Source organism: Pygocentrus nattereri, chromosome 21, assembly GCF_015220715.1.
Source record: "Pygocentrus nattereri isolate fPygNat1 chromosome 21, fPygNat1.pri, whole genome shotgun sequence".
In the NCBI taxonomy this organism is placed as follows: Eukaryota; Metazoa; Chordata; class Actinopteri; order Characiformes; family Serrasalmidae; genus Pygocentrus; species Pygocentrus nattereri.
This window is the reverse complement of record NC_051231.1, coordinates 3262501-3290000: the sequence shown is the minus strand read 5'-3', so window position 1 is coordinate 3290000 and position 27500 is coordinate 3262501. Positions and strand designations below refer to the sequence as shown.

The following is a 27500-nucleotide window of genomic DNA, read 5'->3' as shown; positions in this document are numbered from 1 at the left end:
GAACGGAGAAACTTCAGTACAGATACACCAAAAATACTAAAGTACAGAAACTCATTACATTTACTCAGGTACTCAGTTACTGACCACCACTGTTGATAAGTAATGGAAGCTTATACTCCAAATAATATACCTAAATCGTCACACACTTGTGAAGTAATCTCAAACACATGCTGTGGTTTCAGGGAGTATATGACCTGTTTAGTGATGCACCAAAATGAATCTGTCTCAATGTTTTTTATTGCAATGAAAATATGGATGGAACTACAGAGAACGGTTGCTAATAACGGTGCTAACTTGTGGAGTATAAGCATTCATTACTTATTAGTCTTGTAGCTCTTATGCAAAATTAAAGAAGTTTGGACACCAGGGTCAGTTAATCCTCGAATACAAGAGTTTCCAATGGTGATTCACTGTTGTCTGGAAAGCCTCAATGAAGTGTCACAAATGTTGTTTTAAGCTTATTCCTAGACTAAGGACCACGTTCACATTACCAGGTTGAAGTGGCACAAATCCGAGTCTGTCTGTCTGTCTGTCTGTCTGTCTGTCTGTCTGTCTGTCTGTCTGTCTGTCTGTCTGTCTGTCTGTCTGTCTGTCTGTCTGTCTGTCTGTCTGTCTGTCTGTCTGTCCTTAACGTGACTCAGATCTCATCTTTTCAAATCCGACCTGAGCCACTTTCATATGGTCATAGATCAGATACGTATCTGATTCGTGGCCATGTGACCTTAATGTGACGCTCGGATGGAAATTCATGTGCTTTTTTTACACTGCACTGCGCCGTCATTCAGCGTTACCGCGGCAACAGCGCTGACCAGACGTTAAAGTAAACGGTGGAAAAGCAGCTCGTCTCACCTTTTTCTCCTCCGTCTGGCTCTAATAATGAAGCAGAGAGCTGATCAGAGTTAATGATCTTCTCAGCGAAGCTCGTTCTGCTCGTTAGTTTGTGAGATCGGATTTGAGCAGCGAGGCTTGTGATGTGGACGTAGTCTAAAAGGTTTAGGTTTCATTTGCAGGCATGAATCCGGCCCTTGTGTTTGTTTGTTTATTTATTTATTTATTTTAATTGTCTTGTCATCAGCACCGGCCTCCCATGAAGAAAGTCCGCAAATCTCTGGCCTTGGACGTGTTGGACTGTAAAGACCCCGGCTCTGCTCGACGCCAGCAAACTAAACCTGCTGCCAAGCCCAGCAGGAAGGTATGAAAGCATTGGTAGCAATGGAGAGATCTGGCTTTAGTTTTCCGCCGTGAATGGAGTGTTAAGTGCTGTTCGGATGGGAAATGTTTTACATGAGGAGGTGGGGAAGTTATTTATTGATTAATTATTACCGTTTTAATTCTGTCTGAATTGTGATTATGTGCTTGTGTGAGGAAAGAAAGTAATGAAAACAGCTGACGTGAGATTCTGTTAACTTTTCACAAGTGGAGCCGAACGTGTTACGTTGTCGAGGAAGCGTTTCCTTGTATTCTCTCAAGCTCAGGTTAAACTGATGTTTATACAGCAGTTACTTCCGGCCATGGAAGCTGATTGGTTGAGAGGAGTTCTAACGGTGCTGTTATTTCACCATAACATCACAAACACTGTCTCACTTCGCTGAGCCACGACTTTGGAGTCGCTCGAGCCGTTTGAACGTTTTCACTTCTCACTTTGCCACAAACAGAAAACGGACATTAAGATCACATCTGACCGACAGCCGATTTGGTCCAAGTCTGAAGACGAGACGACACTAAATTCCCAGACTGTCAGTCGGTCTGTGTGGAGCTGAACGAACTGCCGGCTGAGCGGCGAGTGGGCGGAGCTCGTTACTCTGACGTAGCAACAAGCTGCTCGTTAAGGAGCTCTAATTAGGAGGAAGGAACTGAACATTAAAACATATTAAAGCCGCGTTCACGGCCAGTTTATTCATTTCTTACTGTATTTATTTACCTGCTGTATTAAAGCAGCAGAACACTCGAGGAGGGAGTTATCACCAATAACATCACGGCTGTGATTTGGTGGCCATAGATCATCACAGCCGCGATGTTATTTAGCGATAACGCGCTCCTTGAGTGCTCTTATTGCTTAAGTATTGTGCTTCATCAAACGGTCCCAAATGTTGCAAGATGTACCAAAACAGATTTATCACTTGGTAAATATAGAATAGAGAAATCATTTGGCTTTAGGTGGTGATGTTGACTGTAAATGCGGTAGCAGATAATCATGCTGCATTGGGTAAGAGCAGCCAGGCAGATGCTTACGGTGCACAAAATATGAGCTAAATTAAATAGTGTGACATGTTAGTACTGCAAATTGGTCATAAATATTAAAGACATGCTGTGGTAAAACTATATTATCCTACCTGAAACGTAACCTTTTCCATCAGGAATTAAGACTGGAGACTTTCTGTCTTGCAGGTGGACCAGTCACTGTCACATTCCCTCAACTCCTCTATTACGGTGAAGAAGGAGGAGAACGTCCTGGACCAAGGATTCATCCTTGGCCCAAATGAAAGTGGAATAATCACCAGTCGAGCACAGCCCACCCCCATCCTGATCCCACCTGCTCCTGTAAGTCATACAGCTGGTGTATTATTTTACAGTTTCAAAGCTGATCAGCATTCTGAGCTTCAGCATGAACTTTTTCCTCATATGTGGCTCAGATGTGTGTCTGTGTGTCCGTGTGAACAGATAAACACACGGAATCTGACATTTTCTGAAATCTGAAATCCGAACCATATCCGATCTGCGGCGATGCGACTCCGTCTGAACAGCCGGATCGGAATTCATGCGACTTTTACGTCAGTCCAGCTCCACATTCGTCATAATTTCGCGCTGCTGAGACTCGTAAACACTTCGGCTGATGTTTCTGTGCCAAAAAATTAAGAGACTCATCACAACAACTCTCAAAAAAAAGTTTAAAGTATCCGAGGATGCGAACACGATGTCCGTGGCCGAACAGCGTGCCCTTTTTACGGCGAACTCGAACACACTGTGGGTGATGAGCCCACCTGTCAGCCACCGGGAACCTCATCACTCCTGGGATGCTGGCGAAGATGAAGCTGAAAGCTCCGGGAGCGACTGCTGCGCGCTGGCCGTCACGATTATTTACCTGTTGATGAGCCGCGTGAAGCTCTGTTGTTTTGAGCATGTGGGTCAGTTCAGGAGCTGCTCTGTTCAGACTGATGTCACATTTAAAAGGCAATGTGAGCAACCAAACAGAAAAATCAGATTTGGGCCACTTTTACCTGCTGTGTGAACACGGCCCAAGTTAGCCCGATTGCATGAAACCTTTGAACACCCCTAGTCGAGTTGCGTGTTTTGTCAGTAGAGTGCAGCTCCCCTACTCCCATCCCAGTGCTTGGGGGGGCTTTATACCTCTAGCTGAACACCTGTGTCAGCAATAGCTGCGCCTTAAAGTAGCTGAATGTTTGGATAATTCTGGACGCGTATAATTAATCGTCGATCTACGTCTGCAGTCAGTCACTTGGCTGCCTCCTCCGCTTTCTCACCGGTTGTAATCTCCATTTGGTTTCTCCACCAGATGACGCCAGCGTGGGAAACCGTGGCGTGTGGTCGGACGAAGGATCAGCTGATCATGACGGAGAAGGCCAGGCGTTATCTCCGCTCCCTGAAGACTAGCGCGCACAGCCGAGCGCTCATCCTCTCCTGAGGCTGCGCGAAACCCCACGCGGAAGAGTCGCCGTTTGCCTCCACCTTCTATGTTCCTCATGTTACGAATTAAGATGTAAAAAAAAAAAATGGTTTGTTAATAATGCGTGATGGGATGGTTTTGAAACAGTGTTGTAAATAACAAACGCCATGTCCTTATGAGCAGCAGTCAGGATGAATCAGTGATGGTGCTATCAGTCATTTGTCTCAGGTTGTGGTTCCATGCCACAGTGTGTGTGCCACAGATTCAGAATACGTTCTGTTTGAGTCAGTGTAACTCCTAATTTATTAAACTTCTTAAGTGCTTTGCTAAACTCTTGTCAAATACAAAGGAAAATATGCACCCATGCCTTTAATTTGGCACCATATCCCTTAACACTTGACCAGTTCTGTAGAAATAAGATTGCGATTCAGGGTTTTTTTGCCTCTTGATTACGTTTTCTATAATGGTAATGTAGAAACAGCTTCATCTGCTGGAGTCAGCTGATGGAAACGAGCAGACAATAGATGGACATCTGTCTACTGACTTCCTAAAATGGGTAACCGTGATTTACCCAGAGTTTTGTAATGAGATATTTTTATACATGGTGCTCAACTTTGCTTCTTTGCGATGTAAGGTTAGCCATGCTCTGTGCTGATTGTCAAAATAGATTGATTGCTGATTGTTGTATGTAGTGAAAATAATTAAAATAAAATGTCACTGTCATCTAAAGTCATGCAAATTTGTTTTAAATAAATGTTTAGTATGAAAATCTCAAAAAGGGGTGATTATTACTCTAAACGGCTCAAAACGTGACGTGATACTCGGCAAACCCCAGAATAATAAGGGTTGTTTTTTTTTGTTCGTTTATTTTGCTGTCAGTGGTATAAGAATACTGGCAGATCCAGATTATGGACTTTGTTCTGTTTGATTTTCTGTTTTATTTGTAGAAATAGCTGCACATTTTCTGATCAGAATTGGTTCTTTTTTCTGTTCTAGTTCATATTCCATAAGCTCCATTCAGAAGCTGGGCGTCGTGTGAGGCTGTAGCTCTTCTCTCCAGTCTAATAGACGGTGACGTCATTTTAAACCCTTATAATAAAAGAAGCTGAACTTTGTTTTTCTACTGAAAGTCGAGCCGTTTTTCCCCAAATCTGGGCTCTAAACTATAAACAGACGGCGTCTCTTCAGTGATCTGCTCTGGAAACATCACTTTTAGAGAACAACACAAAGAGCGGCGCAGATTTTTGGCTGTCAGCAGTAAATTGTAAGCAGGTACTGATGTGTGGAGATCATAAAACACACGTTCTGTTCATCTGAGGAGCTTTTACAAATAAATAAAATTAAATTTACATTTATTTCATGCAGTTACTGAATAATTTGCCTTACAATTTGGTCACGAAAATTCAGATGGACAAACCAAAACATCCCCTGGAGAATAAGAGGTTATTTGTATTGTATTGTATAATTTGGCCTGTACTATTTCGGTAACCCATCTATTGCCAAAGTTGTGCAGACTTTTGCTACTGTTTGTATTTGTTTAATTTAAACAGAATGAGAGTTATTTGTACATAATCTGCATATGATTCCATTCTGTAGTGCCCCTTGGAGGTGAATTTAGACCGTAGTTGGCACTGTCTGTAAAGAACTTGAATATGATCTCAGGCAGGCAGCGTATATGTGAGTTGCAGCTAATTGACTACGTATAATTCCTGTGTGTATATTATATCTTCCTAGACCTGGTAATTCATTTTCCTCTGTGAGGGACGTGAATCCCCAAAGGATATTTCAAAAACCATATTTACATTCATGGCATTCAGCAGACGCTCTTATCCAGAGCGACTTACAATTGGATCATTTTACACAGGTAGGTGAAGGTGGTGTTAGGAGTCTTGCCCAAGGACTCTTATTGGTATAGTGTGGGGTGCTTAGCCAGGTGGGGATTGAACCCCGGGCTACAGCTTAGATGGCAGAGGTGTTACCCACTACACTAACCAACCAGGCCAACCACATCAGTTACAGTGCAGAAACCTTGTTGCTAAATGACCCCCATAGTACCGAGTGGGTGGCCTGGACTCACTTTGAGCAGAACATTGATGATCAGGACTTTGAAGACTGGTGAGACGTTTTTTTAAATTGCTGCTGATGTTGCAGAAGGGTTTTGGTCTGATTTAGTGTAGGAACATCTGCTACATCTCACTTTATTTTTTCTGGGTCTCAGGAGGGTACAGTAGTAAATAATCACTCCTTCTGCAGTGACATTTAGTCTCACCTTGCAGGTGAACAGGAGGCCTCGCGTTCCTTGCCATTGCTCTGATTGGACAGAATGGGAGGAGAACAACCAATGAGAAATAGACACAATGCCCAAAAACGCCTCCTGCTCTTTTAATAAAAGAACACGAGATCCGCTCACAAGCCACAATTTATTTACCATTAAAAATAATATTTTAAAAAATAAACTACCTTGAATATCCAGCATCTGTTTCTAGTTCCCACTCGTTGTCGTTTTATTCAATTTCCATTTCTATTTCATTCCAAAAGCAGCATTTGGTCCATACCATTCTCGGTGCAGGGGGGCTGCCGGTTTTCAATGCCATTTAAAAGAAGGCTGGTAGACGTTTTGTACTTTGTGGTGACACTTATTGAGTATGTTAATGTAGATTATTTAACTTGAAGTAGTTGTGATTGCGGTCTGGCGGTTAAGTTTATTTCGGCTGAATCTCAGGATTTAACGCTCTCCCCGTAGCGAGCCAAGACGGTTTCCCCCTTTTCTCTTCTGGTGACGCTGCACTCGGCGACATGGCGCTGCTCCGTAAGTCACTTATCTGAGATTTTGGTTCATTTTTCGGGGTTTTTTTGTCCGTAACTGCGCCGGAGATGAGCGCGTATATGATGGGTTTGAACTCGGTGGTTCAGTCGGTTGCGTATCTCCACTGGAACCCGAGCTATCAGTTGCTTTTGCGCGGTGCTAGGCGGCTAACTGCAGTAACCGTCACCGCGCGTGCGTGCGAGCTCCGCTTTAAAATTCACAAACAAGAAATATTTTCTCTCGTTTTTCGCCGCGTTTGTGTTCATTTCGGTGTCATTTTGTCACCTAAAGCCTAAAAGTCGCTGGAGAGCTAGTTAGCGGTCGCCTAGACCTGCTGCTGGTGTCTGCTGTCATTCATTTGGCAGCGCAGGTCGGGGCTGAAGTGGGTTTCCTTCACCAGCTTCTCGGTCGAATTTTCCCGTTCCACCTTAAATGGTGCAGCAGTTCTACACGCCAGAATGGAATTGCTGCACCGTTTAAGGTGGGACGGGAAATATTTGAAGAAGAAGCTTAACTTTAATCGGGTCGGCAACGTGAAAGGGCCCTTTAAAAACGTCCCAACGCGTTTTCCTCACATAAACTGCACTGTTTTCCAGTGTTTCACCATTTCTGAGCACAGTTTTTGTGATTTTTATGTGCTTCTGAAGTAAAAAGCCTCCAAAATGCCCTCCTGTTGGCTTCCATGGGACATGCATCCGGGTTTGAGTTCAGCATATTAGCTGCAGGCATTCAGTTCAACGTGACCTCCTATGGTTTGTCTGAATTATGAGAGTTGTGACCTGTTGGGCATTTTTAACAACGTTTAGGAACTTCGTTTTTTGTCATTTGTGTTTCTTTTGTTGCTTTTTTAAACTAACAGTTATATAGTACATAAACATTGCTGAAGTTTCAGAGCATACTGTTCACACTCCTGTCCATAGATGAAATCAGTGCTGCCAGAATATCAGGTTTCGAGTGAAGTGTTTTTGTGATGTCACAAAATCCAGTACATTTACATATATCTGCTTATTCAGCCGGCTGAAGTTTAGTCATTCACGTTCATGTTGAGTTCATAAGTCTCAGCATGGATCATCTGGCGGGGCTGGACGTGAGCTTGTAACGAGAACTTATGGTTGTCCTTAGACGAAATTTTGGGCTGAACAAGTAGGACCAGTTTGAATTTCAAGGTTTTAAACCGGTCCAGAGGTTGGCGGTTGTTACCATATGGTTGTAACGTGAGGGAGCAGGGGCTGAAAAGTCCCCTTAAAAATATTATTATTATTATTATTGTTGTTGAAATTAATAATAATAATAATAGCTACTAGAATAATATTTAATTGCATTAGCAGTTTTTTAGTGTTTAGCAAGGCAGCTGTGCTGTCTGTCTGTGACCCATGGAAGCCAGTGGGAGTTTTTTGCATGCGATCTTAAATTTGAGGCCCTCAATTCTCAAAAAATATGAATAAATAAAGTCTCAAAACTAGAAATTGTCAGGCAAATTGCTTGGTTGTTCTTTTTTTTAATGAGGAAAGCACATCCTCAGTGTTAGGGATGTCAAATCAAATCACATTGTCCACACAGGTGGACAGTGAGTGAAAATCTTGGGTGCGTAGCCCCCTTATAGAATTTAAATACAAAAAAAATAATTAATATCTAAGAAGAAAAATAAATGTATACTGACTGAATATGCATATACACAATATACACTAGTATTGCACTATTCCAATGTACAGTAATGAGTTATGAAATAAAACTATGAAAACTATGTGCTGTTGTACACATTCTGTATGTGCAGATAGTTTGAGGTAGATAATAAATGAGATGCAGGTACACAGGGATGGAAACAATGTGGAGCTTATTCACTTTAATAACCATAAGTAAACTCTTTGAATGTTTGCTTATGTGTGTTTGCAGGTTTGGTCAGCTTGCTGGTCTTCGTACTGGCTCTTGAAGCCCAAGCGCTGACCCCATCTCATTACTTGGTGGCCTCTGACGTAGACAGACTTCAGGCTGTTTTAAGCCAGCCGTTCACAGACTTAAAATCTGCATATTTCTCCGTTGTTGGCCTGAGCAAGTTGGGAGTGTCTGTTGCGGACTCAAATGTGAGGATAAACGCATTTTAAATTTAAAATGATTAAAACCCCTTTGGCTTCTGTTCATGTTTTATACTGTATTTCTACTATGAGTTCAATGCGTTTTGCTTCTTCCTTCTAAAGGATGCATGCAGTTTCATTAAGGCGAACGTGGACTCCTCCAGTATTGAAGCTCTCTTTTACGCTGCAGAGGCCAGCCAAGCCATCTCTTCTTGTGAGGTATAAATGCAAAACCACTTTAGGTTATTTAGTATGTGTTTCTTGACTGCAATAACGTATGCATAAATTTATCATTGATCCATTAACCCCTCAGATCCATGTTTCTAACGAAACGAGGGATTCCCTCCACGCTGCTGTAAGTGAGGACTCCACGGTTTCGCAGATCCATCAGGCCGTGAGTGCGCTCAGCTCTCTCGGACTCCCTCTGGCTTCCCAGGAGGTGGTCAGTGCCCTGAAAGCACGGATATCCAAAGAGGACAATGTTGTGGCGTGAGTAAACCTCGCTTTACTGGGTGCATCAGCCTTGAAGGCTTACCTTAGCATTACGTGTACCTTCGTCTGCCATTCAGGGAAGTTGTTCCTTGAACAGCTTGCTATTTCAGTCCATGACATTTAATATAGAGATGATTCAATCGTATATCGGTATTGGGACCGGTTTTGACGCAATTCTTATATGAAAAAGTATAACTTTTTTGTTCCAGCAAAATCTAGTTTCAAATCTCCCACTTACCCTCTTACCCTAGAGATAGTCGATGAGCCAAGACATGGTGATGTCAGATTTTTTTTTTTTTTTTTTTTGGGTTGTGGGACTTTGAGGTTCACTTTAGTCACAAACACTGGAAAACAAGTCACCCAAATCTTTTTGTTAATTTTTATAGTTCACAGTAAGTCAGACTACTGTAAATCATGTCAACAAATCTGGGCGAATTTACTGAAGACCTGAATGCAGTTTGAACAGGTTGAAAGTTTCAGGAATGTATTTCTGGAAAAGATTTGGGTGGCTGTTGACTTCTAGTATTTGTTAGCAGTGTTAGCCTTGTTGCTCTAGCGCTAAACAAAAGAGGCAAAATTTGGACAACTTGCTTGTCTTGGCTGAGGTAAGTGAACAATTGTCTGTATTAGATTTTTTACCGAACACTTAATTTATTGGAATACCTATTGCCTGTTGACATCTGTTACACGTGTGTTTCAAGTCACCAAGTTTTTCTAGGTTTGCTAAATGTGGGAAACGTCTTGAAATTCCTATCCTTCATGATGCAGCAGATAGAGATTAGATTTAAAATAAGCTGGACTACTCCTTTGAAATGTATTTTACATTCTGCCCTCTGTCTGTGTCTGTGTGTACAGAATTACGCTGGCTTTGCAGACTGCCTCCCGCCTCTCTCAGCAGGCTGAACTGGGAGAGATCCTGGAGGAAATTGAGGTGAGAGAATTTAATCAGCCTGTAGGTGGAGCTGTGTCTTAGCATTTAACTCCAAAGCCTTTTATTCCACTGAGCTCTCGCTACATTTACTGAATACCTGAGGAGCTCAACATGAAGTTAATGTTAAATAGTGGAGCTCTATTTAATATTTTTCTTTCTAACACAGGATCTGGCCGCTCGTCTGGACGATCTGGGTGGCGTGTACCTGCAGTTTGAGGAAGGTCTGGAGGCCACAGCGCTCTTTGTGTCTGCAGCTTATGCTCTTTCTGACCACGTGGACATGGAGCCTCCACTGAAGGAAGTAAGGCTGGACACTGCATTATTCTTCGTGTATTCAGTTTTTAAAAAATATAACAACCATACATTATCTGAATCAGGAGTGGATATAGTTTTGTTTAAGGATGTACGTTTCTGACATAAAAAAAATCTCAAATTTCACCACTATTATTTTTTTTATAGATTATTTTGGAATCATTTAATTTGAGTCCACAACATTTGATACCATGCATAAGAGCTTATAATCCTATAATGAGGGCTTTTAAGCTAAAACATTGATCCTTTGCCATGCCTGTCACCCATGTGCCATGTGTTTCCACATTAACAGTACATCTTAATTCAGTATAATATTCATTTTTAGAAAAAAGATCCATGTCAGTTCAATGCATCATGATCCTTTTTTTTTCCCACTGTAATTGACTTGCATAAATACTTGAATTTGTACTCTGGAGATAAAGTGTCTTGTACTGCCTTTCCAGGATCAGGTGATCCAGCTAGTGAACTCTATCTTCAGTAAGAAGTCGTGGGACTCCCTTTCTGAAGCCTTTAGTGTGGCCAGTGCTGCTGCTGCCCTCTCCAACAACCGCTTCCACAAGCCGGTCGTCGTTAGTGCTGTGGGCCCTGCAACTGTATCTCACAGTCATCCTCTCTTGCAGGTACACGCTGAACTTTTCTGCAGTCAGGCACACAAGAAGGTGGTGATGCTAGTGTTGGCATTACTTGCTGAACTTGAGGCTTGTGGTTCAATTCTGGTGTTTTGTTTAGGTCTGATATTTTTTCCTTGTTGGTTCACATTCATGTTTGTAAGTGACCTGTATCGTTACTCAGTGGTCTGCTGGACCCACCACATTAAGTTAAGTGATACTTTTTTAATCCCACAACCGGGGGAAATTCCACCTCCGCATTTAACCCATCCGTGAAGTGAAACACCCCATACACACACTAGTGAAGACACACACACTAGGGGGCAGTGAGCACACTTGCCCGGAGTGGGCAGCCCTATCCACGGCCCTATCCACGGCTGCCCTTGCTCAAGGACACCTCAGTCCTTGCTCAAGGACACCTCAGTCATGGACTGTCGGTGCTGGGGATCGAACTGGCAACCTTCTGGTCACAGGGCCAGTTCCCTAACCTCCATCCCACAACTGCCCCTTATTATTGTTTTTTCAAAATCAGTACAGTCATAACAGTTTATGTAAAAATATCAGATGTATAAAATATCACAAGTGTCCAGTGTAGGGTTCTCCTTTAGCAGCTGTAGCCAGTCAGCAGCCTGTCCATGTTGTTCACTCACTCACTCACTCACTCACTCACTCACTCACTCACTCACTCACTCACTAACAGCAGGCCATGTAGGAGGAGAACAGAGTGAAGGACACAGCACCTCCACACTTTTACTCCCCGTGGGTTCAGCCCAACACCACATGTAATATAAATGTGTGGGGGTGAACAGAGTGAAGACCCTGGAAATGGGTTATTTTATATGTTCTTCACAGAAAATTAGCAAAAGCCAAGAATCTGAGGCTGAAATAATAATAAATCGCATATTTTGTTCTTTTGGTAAACATTGAGAATGCGTCCCACAGACCTGAACACCACACAAGGGGTAGAGTATTGGCAGTGATCAGATTCTTATCAGACATTACAAAATATTTTCCAGACGTTGCTTGTAATTACACATTTCCATGAGAGGTTCTCTAAATCCTAGAGACTAATATAGTGCAGCTTTAAATCTAGTCAGTAGATCTGATACTTCTAATGAAATTATTGTAAGAATTTAAGATTAATCAACTTATTTGTAGTTTTTTTTTTTTTTTTATGAACTAGATTGTTTTAACACAATTGACATTTCAGCAGATAAAATGTCTTAAAACAAGTGAAAATGTTTAGATGCAAGTATCAAACAATACAGGTATGTACAGCTAGTGTCATTACATTGTTTATCTGAATACATTTTGTATGTTTACAGCGATTTATTTGAAGGATACTATAGTAATCTTAAATTTGTGTCTGTCTGTTTGCACCACAGCTCCATGTGACTGATGTTCTCTGCCAGCCTCTAAGTTCAGCTAATGTTCTGGTGGAATCGGCTACCTCTGTGGCCTCCAAGGCCGCTATCCTCAGCCAGACTCCATTCACCCTGAGAGAGTATGTTCATTTCAGCTAAAGTAGCAAGAAATCATGTGGTCTTTTTTTTTGTCTGTAGTCAGTTCTAGTGCTTCTTCCATCTATACTTGTGCATTCAAGTTTGACAACACAAGTTTGAGTTGTTCAGAAATAATCACACCGTTGTGAATTTTGAGATGACGTGGTCAGTTGAGTCATATCCTAAAGAATCAGAATTCATTCAGGTTGTTTTAATTTGCCTCGACCCAATGGATAAAGAGTTCTCATTCTGTGAGATAAAAATACATTGCACCCATCAGGCATAACATCATGACCACCTCCTCGTTTCTACGCTCATTCTTCATTTTATCTGTTTCACTTACTGTATAGCTGCACTTTGTAGTTATACAGTTAGACTGCAGTCCATCTGTTTCTCTGATACTTTGTTAGCCCCACAGAGTGCACTTATATAGTAAGTAGAGCTGATAAAATGGACAGTGAGCGTAGAAACAAGGATAATAATGTTATGCCTGATCGGTGTATATTGGTGGAATCACATGGGTTGAGTGCAGGTTTGCTTTGTCTGACAAAAGGAAAAATAGCCGTGTGCTGAATTTTTTTTCTACACATTTAGTGGGATTTTTGAGCTGAACTTCATGGCCAGCAAGCCTGCCAGCGGTTACTATCAGTTCTCTGTAGCTGTGACCGGGGATAGCCGATTGGTCGCCAACCATGTTGAGGTGAGTTGTCTTTTTTCACATGGCAATAAACTACCTTTTTGCCGTGACTGTTGATTTGAAAAATCACACAATCTGCTGCAAACTCTTGTTTTATGAAAGGTCAGAAAGTTGCCCCCAGTTCTTCTATTATTTGTTGAAGCAGCTGGTGATTCATTTTCTAATTCAGTCAAATTAGTGTGGCTTTGAAAGAGCAATTGTTTAGTAGATGTACTATCCAATAGTGAGGTCAAGTGGAGGTCCCTTTTCTCCAAAAGACTTCGTCTGAGGTCAGGCTCTAATCCTTTGTAGGACTCTGTCCCTGAACAGAAGGCTAACGTTTTTCAATACATCACACAAAGCCCTCTTTCTTTAACCATTTAAGTATATTCTGTTTTGCATGTTGCTTTTACCTGGTTTGAAGTGTTCAGTTACTCTAATATTTCTTATTCTTTCCCTTTCTTTGTCCTTAGCTCAAGGTGAAGGTGTCCACCAAGGTGGCCATCAACAACATGGACCTGTCTGTGGTGGACAAGGACCAAAGCATCGGCACCAAGACCACGAGGTGAGAATAAGCACTTGGATAAATCTTACTGAATCTATTTATGGTAGAATTTATTCATATTTGCACACACACACATGCATGCATATGTATGTGTGTGTGTGTGTGTGTGTGTGTGTGTGTGTGTGTGTGTGTGTGTGTGTGTGTGTGTGTGTGTGTGTGTGTGTGTGTGTGTGTGTGTGTGTGTGTGTGTGTATTTAATTGTTTTTTTTTATTTGTTCTAAGGGTTGAATATCCCAACAAGGGCAAGGCCTCCTTCATAGCAGACAGTCACCAGAATTTTGCTATGACCTTCCAGCTGGTAGATGAGACCACTGGAGTAGAGCTCACTCCTCACCAGGTATGTACCAAAACCATGTATAGCATATTTAAAGAACTGTAAGATCTCTGTGTGTAAAGTGTCAGGATGCAAGATTGACGTGAATTGGCTTTTAGCTGACTCAGATTTTACTTTTATATGCAATACTGTATTAAAAGCAAGGAAGTGAAAGTCCAGGTCCTGCATGCAACATCTTTACAACGTTTAATATGTCATGAATAAAAGCACATACAATACATCTCAGAAGCAATATGAATAACAGGACCATCACACTCACTCAGTTAAGTGTTTGCACATTTTTGAATTTAATGTGTAGTGGTGAGTTCGCAATTTACAGGGTATTCACGGGTCTTTGTGAAGCTTATTTAATAGTTTGACCATTCTCCACAAGGGGGACATTTTAGCATTTAAATTGCTTTTGGGTCATTCTACAGAAAAGTCCACTTTTCAGTCTCTCCAAAGGAGTCACTGGTGTTACAGATAATAAAGGAAACACCACAGACGTTTTTAATGAACAATGCATTTTATAAAAGGGTTAATTTAATTTATAGCTTTCATAGTCATGTATAGATTATTGCAGTTAAAATGGCAGAAAAACACTTACAAAATATGTCCTCGGCCTTCACACATGACTGTGTGTACATGCTCTTCTGTGGTGCTTGTAATTCTAGATAATTGATTTAAAAACCAATATTGGTAAAATGAGGCTCAAGAAGGTGGAATTGATAAAATAACTTATTGTAGATTGGAAATACATATATATATATATATATATATATATATATATATATATATATATATATATATATATGTGAACACTGTGGAATGAATTTCTGTAGAATGACCCTTTTGTGTGTTATTGAAAGAGAGGAAACCCACACCAGCAGGAGCTCACAAGTGCATGCATGTTTGTGTTTGCAAATTGCATATAGATTAAAATGTAATTATTGCTGTGACTGCATATATAAAATATTTTTTTGTGAACTTTTATGCTGTGCAGCTATTCCAGTAATAATTCAGTTAATATGAGGCTTTACTGAAGGATTGTACAGTAAAACTACAATACAAAATAAAGACCATGCCACTTGAATGTTTATTACAAGCTTCAGGTTACCGGTTTTAAGTAGAGCTGGCTTACATCGTGTTATTCCCACTGAGGGAAGGTAGTGGACACCACCGTTAGCCTGGCAGAGATTAGAATTAACAATGGAAAATGACCATAGAATCACTAGCAGAAATTTGCATTATCATAGGGTTGGAACTCAGGTTGTTTATAAAGACTCATGAAGATTTTTGCAGGAAACAGTGATATTTGCATCTGTGAAGAGTTCATGAAATGACTAGCTAAAAGCAACATTAAACAGTTAAAAAAGGAATAAATTGAATATACTAATACCTTGATACTGCTGGTGTCTACTACAGTAAGAAACATGCTCACTTCTATGTATTTTTCCCCCCATAGCATATTTTATGTGAAATATTTTCTAAATATTTGGCTGTAAATAAATAAATAAACAAACAAATAAATTGGTTGCTGGTCAGTTCCTCGAGTCAGGTTTGTGTATTGGTGCAGTTTTAAAAAGTAAATTTAAATTTAAAATGTAATTGTGAAATTTTAGACTTTATATAAAGGCTGTGTCACCAAGAAAGCATTTAATTAAACCCAAAGTCAAATATTTTTATAGGGCACTCTTGTTTTGCTTTTTCCTATAGCAAGATGTCTGTTTTGGCATCAATTGAACCCTTATACCACTTCAGTTCTTGAGTGAGCTGATCTTTCTTTGCCTTTCTCAGACTTTTGTGAGGCTGCATAACCAGAAGACCGGCCAGGAGGTGGTATTTGTGGCCGAGCCAGACAGCAAGAACCTGTACAAGTTTGAGCTGGACACAGCAGAAAGGAAGACAGAGTTTGACTCCATCTCTGGCACCTATGCTCTCTATCTGATGGTGGGAGACGCTACACTGGAAAACCCAGTCCTGTGGAATGTGGTATGGAACTTATGTAAACTGGACCAACGTGTTGAAACATATTGCACATGATTTGATATCATTACTATTTTGAAATATTCTCAAATGTGACTCTCCTTAAAGGCGGACGTTGTTCTCAAGTTCCCTGATGAAGAGGCCCCATCAACTGTTCAGTCTAAGAATCTGTATGTTCCCAAACCAGAGATACAGGTAGGCAGCCTTCTCATAGTGTAAGCTGTGCTGTTTTAACGATAAATAAATATTAAAGCTTGGCTTCATCATATTATATGTAGTGACGTTACTTGTTACTTATTAGAAAATACGCTGGTTGTGTTAAAGCAGGACTCAAAACAAGGGGCAAAGTTGCCCTATTTGCGTATTTGATTTGGCCCACCAGAACGTTGCCCATTCATAGATTCGTAGACCACTAATGTAAAGAATTTCTTTCCACTGAATTTAAGGCAAGGCAGTGTGCCTCATGTGTTTAAACCATTGGAGATTTGGGGTCGAACTCACGATCTACTGATGATATGGCCAACGCTTAGATGGTTACGCCACTTGGGAGCTCATTTTACATTTTTAAAAAATCTAAAATGTAATTTTCCCATCTAAGTTTATGGCCAGTTGCTTGGAAATATCAAGCCTGAATCCCAGCGATGCTGCAACCAAAAATAGTCATTAGTTATTGGTGCATTTTTGCTGGTACAGATAAAACCAGCTATCAGTGTTGGCCAACATTGTCCACCAACAAGGCTTTTGGATAGTGACATTTAACCATGTTACTGTGGTAACACCCCCCAGTGATGGTTACAGCGCATTTGCCGCTGATTTAGAAAATATTAATTTGATTAATATTAATAATTATTAATGGCATTAATATTAATGTTATTATATTATTAATATTATAAAACATTAATAATTAATTGATGTATTTCATAAAAATCTTAGCAAGATATTATTATTTTCCCACATGAACATAACTGAATGTCACTACTTAAGTAAGTTACTACTTACTTGATTATTTGCAGTTTTGTGACCATGTTAAAAATGACAAAATAGTACACTTGCAGCTCTACTGAACTTCACGGTGTTATTTTAAATACTTTTTTATTTATGTAAAATTAAGCTTCTGCCCACAAACTATCAGTGTGTTTACTCCTGTCAGTGTTAGAAAAATTTTATAAATGTTACATGGAGCTAAAAAAACAAAAACAAAACTGAAAAAGAGCATTGTTTTACTGGCATAACCCTTTAGCTGATCGTTTGGGTTCTAATGTAGATATTATCAGCAAGATTTTATTACTGTCTAAATAAATATTACAAGGTATTTTTGTACTATTTGCTCATGCTGCAGATTTCACAAGGTCAAGATGAGGCTGATATAGCCTCACAAAATAATAGTGCAGTGTCTGTAGTTTTCTGGTGGTGTGATATAAAATCATACACTGAGCACAAATCATTACCCTCATTACTGTATTTATAAAGCTGTTGTTCTGTGCTTCTAGCATCTGTTCCGCGAGCCGGAGAAGAGGCCGCCCACTGTGCTGTCCAACACCTTCACTGCCCTCGTTCTCTCCCCTTTCCTGCTGCTGCTCATTCTGGTAAGAGCTTCACATGGCATGAAAGTGTCGTGTGCTTTGACATTGGCTTGTACCGAGGGTGATAGTGTGCTGTACTGTCTGATGCTGAGAATGAAAAGCTGTAATAATTTATAAAACATTGGACATATAATTGTTTATATAGAACGAAAGAAGTGCTTAGCGGTTTGGCTTCTGTATTGAGAATTCTGTATTTGTTTTAATCCGGCTTTTTTTGTGCAGTGGTTTAAGCTGGGTGCCAACATTTCGAACTTCAGTTTTTCACCCAGTTCAGTGCTCTTCCACGTCGGGCATGCAGGTGAGCACACACAAACACATTTACCCTCCAACAGGAATCAGTACAATCTGTGTAGTATGTAGTAAATCATGTGATGTCTCCAAGAAAAGGGACTAGGCAAGCCAAATGTCTTTGATTGATCTTGGTATTAAAATTGCATATGCATTTTGCAAAAGCCTTAATATTGCATGTGCAATATAAAGGCAGATTTTATTGTTTTAATTACAGATTTATTGGTAGACCAAAGATTTCTCCCTACTTGTTCTATAAGAATATTATAGATGTAGATTAAAGATTATAGATGTATTAAATATGTAGAATAAAGAAACCTTATCAAATTATTATATGAATTAAGGCTAATTCGATTCCACTAAATGGACAAGTCTGTTCATGTCATCATGACCCCACTTGAGGTTATTCCTCCCTGCCCCTGTATTTTTGTAATTTTGGAGATGAAATCTTGGTTCTTGATGTTCTGTTTTGCACCGTTTCCCTGTTCTCTCTTTTGTAGCCATGCTGGGCCTGATGTATGTGTACTGGACTCACCTCAACATGTTCCAGACCCTTAAGTATCTGGCCATTATCGGCAGTCTCACATTCCTGGCCGGGAACCGAATGCTGGCCCAGAAGGCAGTTAAAAGGTACAGCCTGCATCATCTTTAAATCTAACGTATCTTCACAGTGAAATTAATGGAACCTGATTTTAGGGTGCAGCGTTCATAAGTGTATGTGCATCCCATGGACAGAGTGCAGGACACACGAACACTGAAAAGTAAAAAGAAATGTCTGCACCCTTTTAATATCAAAGATACCTCATGCACTGTTGCGTTGTTTTGACCTCTACTGATTTATTTACTTAAGCCGGGGTTACCTTGCATGGCTTTTATCCTGATTTTAGCCACGGTTCTGAGTCTGGCTGAGTCTGAGCTGGTCAGCTCTAGTCAGAGTCGGAGTGGTAGAGAGAGTGGAGTCGTGTTTGAGGGGCGCCGACTCAGATTTTTGTCCTCCGGTCGCGTTTCAGATCAGTCGGGAGTTTATCAAACTTTATTTATTTATTTATTTAACCTGACTCTGAATGTAATCTGGTGTAAACTGGTCAACGACTCCATCTGAATGGATTCCTCCAACAGACAATTAAAACTGAGTGCACGAAAGAAGAAAATACAGCAAGTAAACAGAGAAAAATGTTTAAAAAAAGTCACATGTGGACTGAAGCTTTTTAATGAGCTGAGTTTAAGGCAGATTCGAGTTTATGTACATTTAAAACTCTAAAAATACCACTTAAACATGTTTACCTTTATCTTTACTGTATCTGCACAAACTGCAGAGAAAACAGCAGCAGCAGCTCCGTTTGTTAACGGGAGAACACGAGTTCGCCCAATTTCAGTGAGCTCCATTTAGTTCAGTAGCAGCTTAAAAATTGAGTTTCGTGTGATCCCTGACCAGTTAGTGTTGATCCCTGACCAGTTAGTGTTGATCCCTGACCATTTAGTGTTGATCCCCAATATTTGTCACCACCAAAAAAAAATCTGAAAAGCCAGTGTGATTGTGTGAGACGCCCAGTCTTTTATAATCTGTTCAGACTTTGTCATGTAGTGAAACCAAGGCTTTATATATTTTGTCTGTTAAAAGGCTTTAAATCTTTAAAGAGGTCAAAACATTGCAGTCAGATTTCTGCTTCGCAACCAGCCGATAAACTCACAGAAGACAAGCGTAAAACTCAAACTTCACTCCACCTTTTTTATTTTTTTGTTTGTTTGTTTTTTTTTTTTTTTAATGCACACCGATTTACCTGAAAGTATGAACATGCATCATCTGTAAGATGAAGAATATTTAAATCCTTTTATTTCATGTTTGGTTTCAGCGCCGCTCCAAGTCTTTTGCTGTGTCTTGCAACATCCACCGTCTGTTTTCGTACATGTGCAGACTGAGCAATCTGAAAGAAATCAGAGTAACAGTTTACAGCACTGAGAAATCTGACTACTGAGCTAAAATCCAGCTGTGTTGATTTGATTTCTTGATCGGATGATTAGATCGGAGTATGGTGTGTACATTACCATTTGAATAATCAAATAACTGCAGAAATCCGGATCCTAATCCGAAAATTAGGATCAGATTGAGCGCATGTATATACACTCGGGGACATTCATTTTCATAACGACCGGCTCCTACATGCTTTGCCCTCTTTAAGGGCCTCCCAAACCGAACTACATCGCTGTTCCCTCCCGGAACTCAAGCATTCTTATGAGAATCAGCAGGTCTGAGATCAGTGGAACAGAGCGATTTGAGTGTGCTTGAGTAAATTGGGGGGTTATTGAGCACAAATCCCATCTGACTTACTGTGCCACTTTATCGCCTGTTCTGTGTCTGTCATGATGCTCTGGTTTCATAAAGTAGCATGTGCACTCTGTACCTCGTCCGTAGGGAGCAGATGGATGGCGAACCTTCACCCCATTAGTGTGTAGTGTCCTCAGAAACCTCCATAGGGAAGTAAAGGCTTTATTGATGCAGCTAGAAACTTCTTTGAGTAGTTCAAGGCTTAAATTAAACCTACTTTCCAAACCTCTTTGCTGCTGCTAATTGTCTTTTCCTTTATTTTGGATGATTTTATGGAAAGTGCCAACTTTTTCTTCACTCTTTTACACTTTCACACTAGTTCACACTGTTCTTCTCTCCTTCCATGGGCGAGTCTCTCTTGATCACTTAAAGAAATGGTTCTGTGAAAAATCAAATGTAGACAGTTTTCCTCCCAAACGTAGTTAGTCGTGTTTGAGGTCTAAAATTTGCTTCTTTAGTGTTTTCAGTTGAGATACAAGACAAGCGGAGCTGGCAAGCAGTGGCATCGTTTGACCTGCATTAATACATCATTGCACACTTGCCTCAAACCACATCAGGTTGTTAAATAAACTCATAGTCTTGTTTATATGGTTTATGTCTCTGTATGACATACTGTTTTCTATATAAATGGACGAAGACTTCAAGGTGGGTGCTGCTATTGCTTTTATGCAACATGCTGTGTCCATTTTTATAACAATGTCATACGTCAGCATTGCAACGCTGTACTGAGTGTTATTACATCACCACATCCTTCACAAAGACTTTTTTGTACAGCAGCTCTAAAAATAAAGAAAAAATATGAAGCAAAAAAAGCCTAAGTATTGTATCACTGTGCTTTAATATTGGCAAATTCTTTCACCAAAAAATATGCACATTTTAATCCTCAAAGCCTCAAAATTTTGCTAAATTTAACATATTGAAAAAAAGAACATAATGTGGAATACATTCCATGATTACATTCCGATTACAGATGTAAGACTGAGGTGTTTATTCTCACTCTACTCAACAGTCTGATGAAAATCTCTGTTTACATGCGCACTACAAGTAATGTGAGCCAGAATTAAACGGACGTGTAGAGAACTACTTGGTGTAGTCGTTACTATGACAACCAGCATCACGTGAGTCCAGAGTGAGATGAGCAGCAGTGAGCAGTGCTTGTGTTTTAATTGGTTTAAAATCATGTCAGACTCAGGAAAACGTCCTTCACGTGTCCTTATCAAAGAAGGCCGAGAGGAAGACGTCGTGGTCTGAGACACGAGCTGGACGTCCGTCCCGCCGCCGTCTTTTAAAGATCAGAGCATGAACTTCGTCTCCTCTGCAGACCAGTTTCTGCTCCGCCGTGTTGAACGGGATAAACTCTCACTGTGACGTGACGCTCATGCAGAACAGGCTTAAAAGTTCCGATAGGGAATGTAATCGGATACAGGCGCTTACACGGATATTATTCTTCTATTTAACGGATTATTTACAGAATTACCCACCTCGATCAATCAGATAAACTGTATTCGGAATGGCCTCAGTCGGACTACACTATTCGTATTCGTGGATGTAAACATGGCGAAATTGTTAAATAATAAAACAAATGTGAAACTCGGCAAGTAAATAGAAATTGTGCACCAACACCACCCTTAAGTTTGCTCTCTGTACAGGATGTGTTGACTTATTTTTATCTAGAACATTTAATCAGGGTGTTCCGACTTTGCTTACGTCTAGATATTAGCCTCAAAGCTCCAGAGCGCAAGAAAAAGAAGCAAACTTCAAACACCAAACACATCTTGGCTGATCAGCTGTGGGGAACATTGTGTAAATTAGATTTTTCAAAAAAGCATTGCTTTAACCTCCTGTTCTACTGCTTCTCTCTTTCTCTTCTCCTCTTCTAGGATCGCTGCTGAGCAGAGTAGTAGGTTGGCTAAGTATAGGAGTCTGCGGTAAAAGGCCTTTTGATAGTAAGAAAGCCCGGCCTTCCAGGCTGAAGTAAGACTTGCTTTTGCCACCTCCGCATCCATAAAAGAGTGGCATCCGTTTCACCATCCGCTATGTAAATGCATGGCAGTGTTTCTTGCACCATGTGGGCCGTAACGAGACGTCATTCATGGCCATTCGTGAATACGTTTCTTCATCGTCAGCTTCAGTGTGTAACTCATCCTCATTAATCTGTGGTGGTGCTGCGTTCTTGCCATTGTTGTTTTCTATTTGTTCCTAATGGGTCATATTTGTGGTGAAAGGTTGTTAAACCTTGATTGGGGCACTGAGATTTTACTTTGAGGTGAACATGGAGCTTTTTGTCTCCATGTCTGTGATTTGCAAGTGAAAAACCTCGTCACCTGGTCAGAAGTATTGCATGATTTTCCCCCCGATCTGTTTTCAGCGCGGAGTTCAGGCCATTGTTGCTTTTGTCCAGTTCATTTTTAACCATCACTATTGGCCAAACTTGTGGCCGTTTTTATGTCCTAATCGTTTTTTTGTTTTCTTCTTTTTCTTTCAGACATGAAGGTAAATGATCTACGCAGACAGTCGTGGGAAGACCGGCGCTTCATTTTTGTTCACGTCTTTATTTAAGTAAAGAATCCTGGCAAGCGAAGCATAAGGTTTGTGGAAGCAAACTGGTGTGGCAGTGACGGCTCATTTTCAATAGACTTTTCTGGAACCAAAAAAAAAAAAAAAAACCTCAATCTGAAAACAAGAATGCAGTTTGACATTTTCATTACATTCTTCTTTTTTTTAAAACTGAATGCACTGTAAGATTGATACATTGGGGTGGTTTGACATGGTTATTGCTGACTCAGTTCAGGTGTGTTCCCATGGTGTTTTCAGAGAGCTGTAAAAAAAAAAATCATAAAATCCCTCATTTTGTCACCGTTTTTCAAAAGTTATAACTATTTTTGGGCTGTCGTTAAGAGTTTTTGTTTTTGTTGTTTTTCTTCGTCAATGGCAGAGAGGATCTGAGCTACTTTACCGTGCTTTATTTCTAAAGAAGGTTAATACAGTGTGTTAATTAGAATCGACACCCTCTCTGTGCCAATTTTACAGCTCTGACCACACTGAACTCAACTCGGCAAACATTTTTGTAATGAAAACAAATTAAAAAGGAAAAACCACTGGTCTTGGTTCAGTTTTTTTTTATGCTTGTGGGTATATTTTGGTTTTCCTGTCTAAATTTTCATGCAACAATCATAAGGCAAATTATTCATTAACTGCCTAAAATAAATGTAAAGTTTTGGGTTTTTTTTTTTTTTCGTAAAAGCCCCTCAGATGAACAGAACGTGTGTTTTATGATCTCCACATATCACTATACGCTTATAATTTACTGCTGAAAGCCAAAAATCTCCGCCGCTCTTTGTGTTGTTCTCTAAAAGTGATGTTTCCAGAGCAGATCACTGAAGAGACGCCGTCTGTTTATAGTTTAGAGCCCAGATTTGGGGAAAAACGGGTCGACTTTCAGTAGAAAAACAAACTGAGTTCAGCTTCTTTTATTATAAGGGTTTAAAATGACGTCACCGTCTATTAGACTGGAGAGAAGAGCTACAGCCTCACACGATGCCCAGCTTCTGAATGGAGCTTATAATATGTGACAGTTGTGAAGTAAAGACGATAAAGTGCGCTTTGGAACCACTGGTGGTTCCATGGAATTACACTGAATATTTTTCCAAACTTTTGCCAAATTCAGTCATTGAGATGTAAATAAAGTCATTCTTATAGTTTGATGTGAAATGTTCTACTTTAGAAGCTTATCAACTCAGTTTCTTTACAGTGGTGTTGATAGGAACCAGGGGTCGCAGTGTCTACGACACAAATATAACCATTTTATTTACTATACAAAACCATGAGTAGCTCTACATTTGTCTTCTGGCTTTTATATGTAACATTAATGATGGTTACTTAATGGCTTGTATGTACCTTCTTTTGGAGCAAAATATCAAAACTATTGTAATACGATGTCTCAGACATCAGGCAGTGAATTCATAACCATTTCATCTAATAACTTTATGTGAGGGAGCTTTTAGAGGTGGATGGCTGGTTCCCATCACCAGCACTGTGACCAATTCTGACTGTCTAGAATGGAGCGTTTCACACCAAACCACTGTGAATGACTTTATTTACATCCAAACTATTAAATTATACAGGAGGTTTGATGTGGTTTGAGGTGCAAAAGCAGGATGGTTTAACAAGTTTAATATTTTTGAAATGGATCTTACAACTATATATTGCATAATTCACTTCTCATTGGAAACACTTGTACGGTCACATGCATACACTGACCAGGTATAACATGACCACCTCCTTGTTTCTATGCTCATTGTCCACTTTATCAGCTCCACTTACTGTATAGCTGCACTCTGTAGTTCTACAGTTACAGACTGTAGTCCATCTGTTTCTCTGATGCTCTGTTACCCTGTTCTTCTGTGGTCAGGACCCCCATGGACCCTCACAGAGCAGGTACTATTTGGGTGGTGGACCATTCTCAGCACTGCAGTAACACTGACGTGGTGGTGGTGTGTTAGTGTGTGTTGCGCTGGTCTGAGTGGATCAGACACAGCAGTGCTGCTGGAGTTTTTAAACACCTCAGTGTCGCTGCTGGACTGAGAATAGTCCACCAACCAAAAATATCCAGCCAACAGCGTCCTGTGACCACTGATGAAGGACTAGAGGATGACCAACACAAACTGTGCAGCAGCAGATGAGCTGTCGTCTCTGACTTTACATCTACAAGGTGGACCGACAAGGTGTCTAATAGAGTGGACAGTGAGTGGACTTTAGTGAGTAGATTTCTAGATCGGAGTGTGGTGTTTACATGACCATTTGAATCATCGGATAACTGCAGAAATCCGATTATGATTGGATTATAGAGTGCATGTATACGCACTCACTGTGGAGCATCTTGAGAACCTGTAGTTGGGGAACAAAATGGTACTATATTCAATCACAGTTATACAGAGGGATTCAAAAAGATTCATTTGATTTCAAAGCACCATATTTTTACAACCGTGAGGCGTCTAGGAACCAATCGCAGTCCAACTATAAGAGTTTCTGACCGTCAGTGTGGCAGTGAACCTCCAACAGCTCAGAGCGTTCGTCATTGGTACCAGCAGTTCCAAGAAAAAATGTCACCAGCATCACCAGATCTCAGGCCGTGTGCCTGTTTTTGTGGGGGTGTGTTAAGGATTCTGTTTGTGTGACTTACAACAGCACTGGATGATCTCCGAAATCCCACTGAAAGAGCCGTGAGAGCAGCGACGCCCGACACGCTCAGTCCAGTCTGGGATGAGTTTGACTGTGGTGTTGATGTCGTCCGTACAGCTGGAGGAGGTTCAGACTGAGACCTTGTTCAGTTACATCATAAACTTTATGCTCATTTACGTTCTTACAGCGCATGAATGCCTTTAAAAATGTTTGAAGTGTATGATGTATAGAAAAACTATCATAAAACAATCAGGCAGCAGATTCATAACCATTTCACGTGAACTTGAAGCAGTAAATTCTTTGGATGTCTGGTTCCTATCACCACCACTGTGAGTTGGTAAGTTCATTTCACATCGGATCACTCTGAATGACTTTGTTAACATCTTAACCGTTTAATTTTGCAGATATTTTGAAAACCTTTCAAGCAGGGAGGTGCTCAAAGAACTATTTAGTCATAGGTAAAAGTTTGGGCACCTCAAGTTACATTTTGTTGATTTTCTAAGTGGAAATAAATGAACACATCCTCTACAGAGAGACACGCCTGCACATTTTAATGCACAAATACTGTTTATTTGCTGATTTTAATATATTGACGGAAAAAAAACTAAATGTGGCATATGCAAAAGTTATTGCACATTTGTTTTTGTTTTTTAACCAATATGATAAATTCAGTAAATAAATAGAAATGGCTTGTCAGTTCAACCTATGTGATAAGTAAATGAACTATTTTATATATATATAGTATATTAACATATATTATACAGTATATTAAATGCCATATATTAATAGTATATTTTATTCAACCTAAATAAACAGCTTTGATTCTTTCAATGTAATTTTTTGAGTTGATTAAAACTAGTTTAATTGCTTTTTACCACAGTTATTTTTTTAGTTCAACCGATGAGCCACTTTTACAGTGTAAGTTCCCTTTAGAAAATGTGTTCAGCTGCTTTTACTTTAAGGAAAGTAATCTGACCAGGGGTATTAAAACTTTCAAAAACAACTGTACTTGTGTTCTGTGACCCAAATCATGTATAGTCATACCTCAAGTACCCGACCCACTTTATTTGGAGAGCCCCCAATAGATTACCTATAGATGTTCACATTATTAATAAACTATCTATTGAATTTTAACAGTGTTAGGATCAGAGTTAGGTTGATTAAGTGACCCTTATTAGTCCAACAATGGGGAAATTTCACCTCCACATTTAACCCATCCGTGAAGTGAAACACCACATACACACTAGTGAACAGTGAACACACTTCCCCGGAGCGGTGGGCAGCCCTGTCCACGGCACCCGGGGGTTAGGTCTCTTGCTCAAGGGCACCTCAGTCTCACACTGTCAGCTCAGGGGACAGAACCAGCAACCTGCCGGTCACAAGGCTGGTTCCCTAACCTCCAGCCCACGACTGGCTCAAGGCAAAGATCAGGAGAATGAGGGTGAACTGAATAGATATTTGAATGTAAGGGAACTGCAAGAGAAGCATCTATAATGAGGTACACAAATAAAGAGTTACCCTGAAAAGTTCAGGTTTGATGGCTGTGGTGTCACCGGGGCACAAATTCACAGCCTCCTGTTGGGGGTCCTATGAGCTTGGACCACTGTACCACTCAGAAACACATCAAGCGCCTCAGGTTTTTGTCTATAAATGTTTGATATACTGGAGAAAATGTGTTGTTTTATCTTTAAAGCAAGGCATCGTCTCATGTGGTGCAGCTGTCTAACCATGCATCCCAACGGTTGTGAGATTGAATCCCAGCCATACCACGGCTGTCCATATCCGGCGTTCCAAGAGGAAAATGTGCCAGATGGGACTGTGTGATAGATGGAGCGCCATCTAACCGAGACACCAACATCACAATAATGGTAATAATTACATTTCCTCACCGAACTATGGATCAAAACCCGTCCCAATAGCACTGGAGTCACTAAACACTTCAGCTAATCAACTTTTCAAGGTTTGGTTTTAACCATCTTAAATCAAATCAGCCAATATTATCTGGTTATTAGAATGTTCAGCTTTATTGGTATTTGTGACAAAACTTTGACATCAGTCGGGCCCTACACACATAAAAAAGATGGTTCTTCAAGGGTTCCTTAGTAAAGGTAAAAGTTCTATATAGAACTTCATGCTTGAATGGTTCTTTGCATGGTGAAATGGTTCTTCAGATTGATGGAGAATGTGTTGTAGATGTTTCTGTATAGAACAACACAGTTAAAAACGAGAGGTCA

At 40.3% G+C, this 27500-nt stretch overlaps 3 protein-coding genes across 5 annotated transcripts in view; 2 read left to right on the top strand and 1 right to left on the bottom strand.

Annotated features, from left to right (window-relative positions):
• mybl2b (v-myb avian myeloblastosis viral oncogene homolog-like 2b) overlaps positions 1–3807 on the top strand; it is a 17015-nt gene extending 13208 nt beyond the window's left edge. Inside the window, exons 13-15 of the mRNA XM_017716553.2 lie at positions 1076–1192; positions 2389–2541; positions 3515–3807. Of these exons, the coding sequence (XP_017572042.1) occupies positions 1076–1192; positions 2389–2541; positions 3515–3643 (399 nt within the window). The 3' untranslated portion in view covers positions 3644–3807. The remainder of the gene's footprint in view (positions 1–1075; positions 1193–2388; positions 2542–3514) is intronic.
• A 2546-nt stretch (positions 3808–6353) lies between these two features.
• On the top strand, positions 6354–23185 carry rpn2 (ribophorin II). Of its 3 annotated transcripts, none has more exons than XM_037532532.1 (18): positions 6354–6434; positions 8325–8512; positions 8627–8722; positions 8817–8992; positions 9851–9926; positions 10093–10227; positions 10682–10858; positions 12232–12350; positions 12943–13048; positions 13498–13589; positions 13812–13926; positions 15700–15894; positions 15997–16083; positions 17379–17474; positions 17694–17769; positions 18260–18389; positions 21966–22031; positions 22571–23185. In XM_037532532.1, the coding sequence occupies exons 1-17, from the start codon at positions 6422–6424 to the stop codon at positions 22015–22017; spliced, it is 1929 nt and encodes a 642-aa protein (XP_037388429.1). In that variant the 5' UTR covers positions 6354–6421; the 3' UTR covers positions 22018–22031; positions 22571–23185. The 3 variants fall into 3 exon arrangements, with proteins under 3 accessions (XP_037388429.1, XP_017572039.1, XP_017572041.1); XM_017716550.2 differs by having other exon boundaries at positions 21966–22059; XM_017716552.2 differs by lacking the exon at positions 21966–22031.
• Positions 23186–27271: 4086 nt separating this feature from the next.
• The window catches only part of ghrh (growth hormone releasing hormone), a 7114-nt gene continuing 6885 nt past the window's right edge, over positions 27272–27500 (bottom strand). Inside the window, exon 5 of the mRNA XM_017716549.2 lies at positions 27272–27500. This exon is cut by the window's right edge and continues 1240 nt beyond it. The gene's annotated coding sequence lies outside the window, so the exon portion shown is untranslated.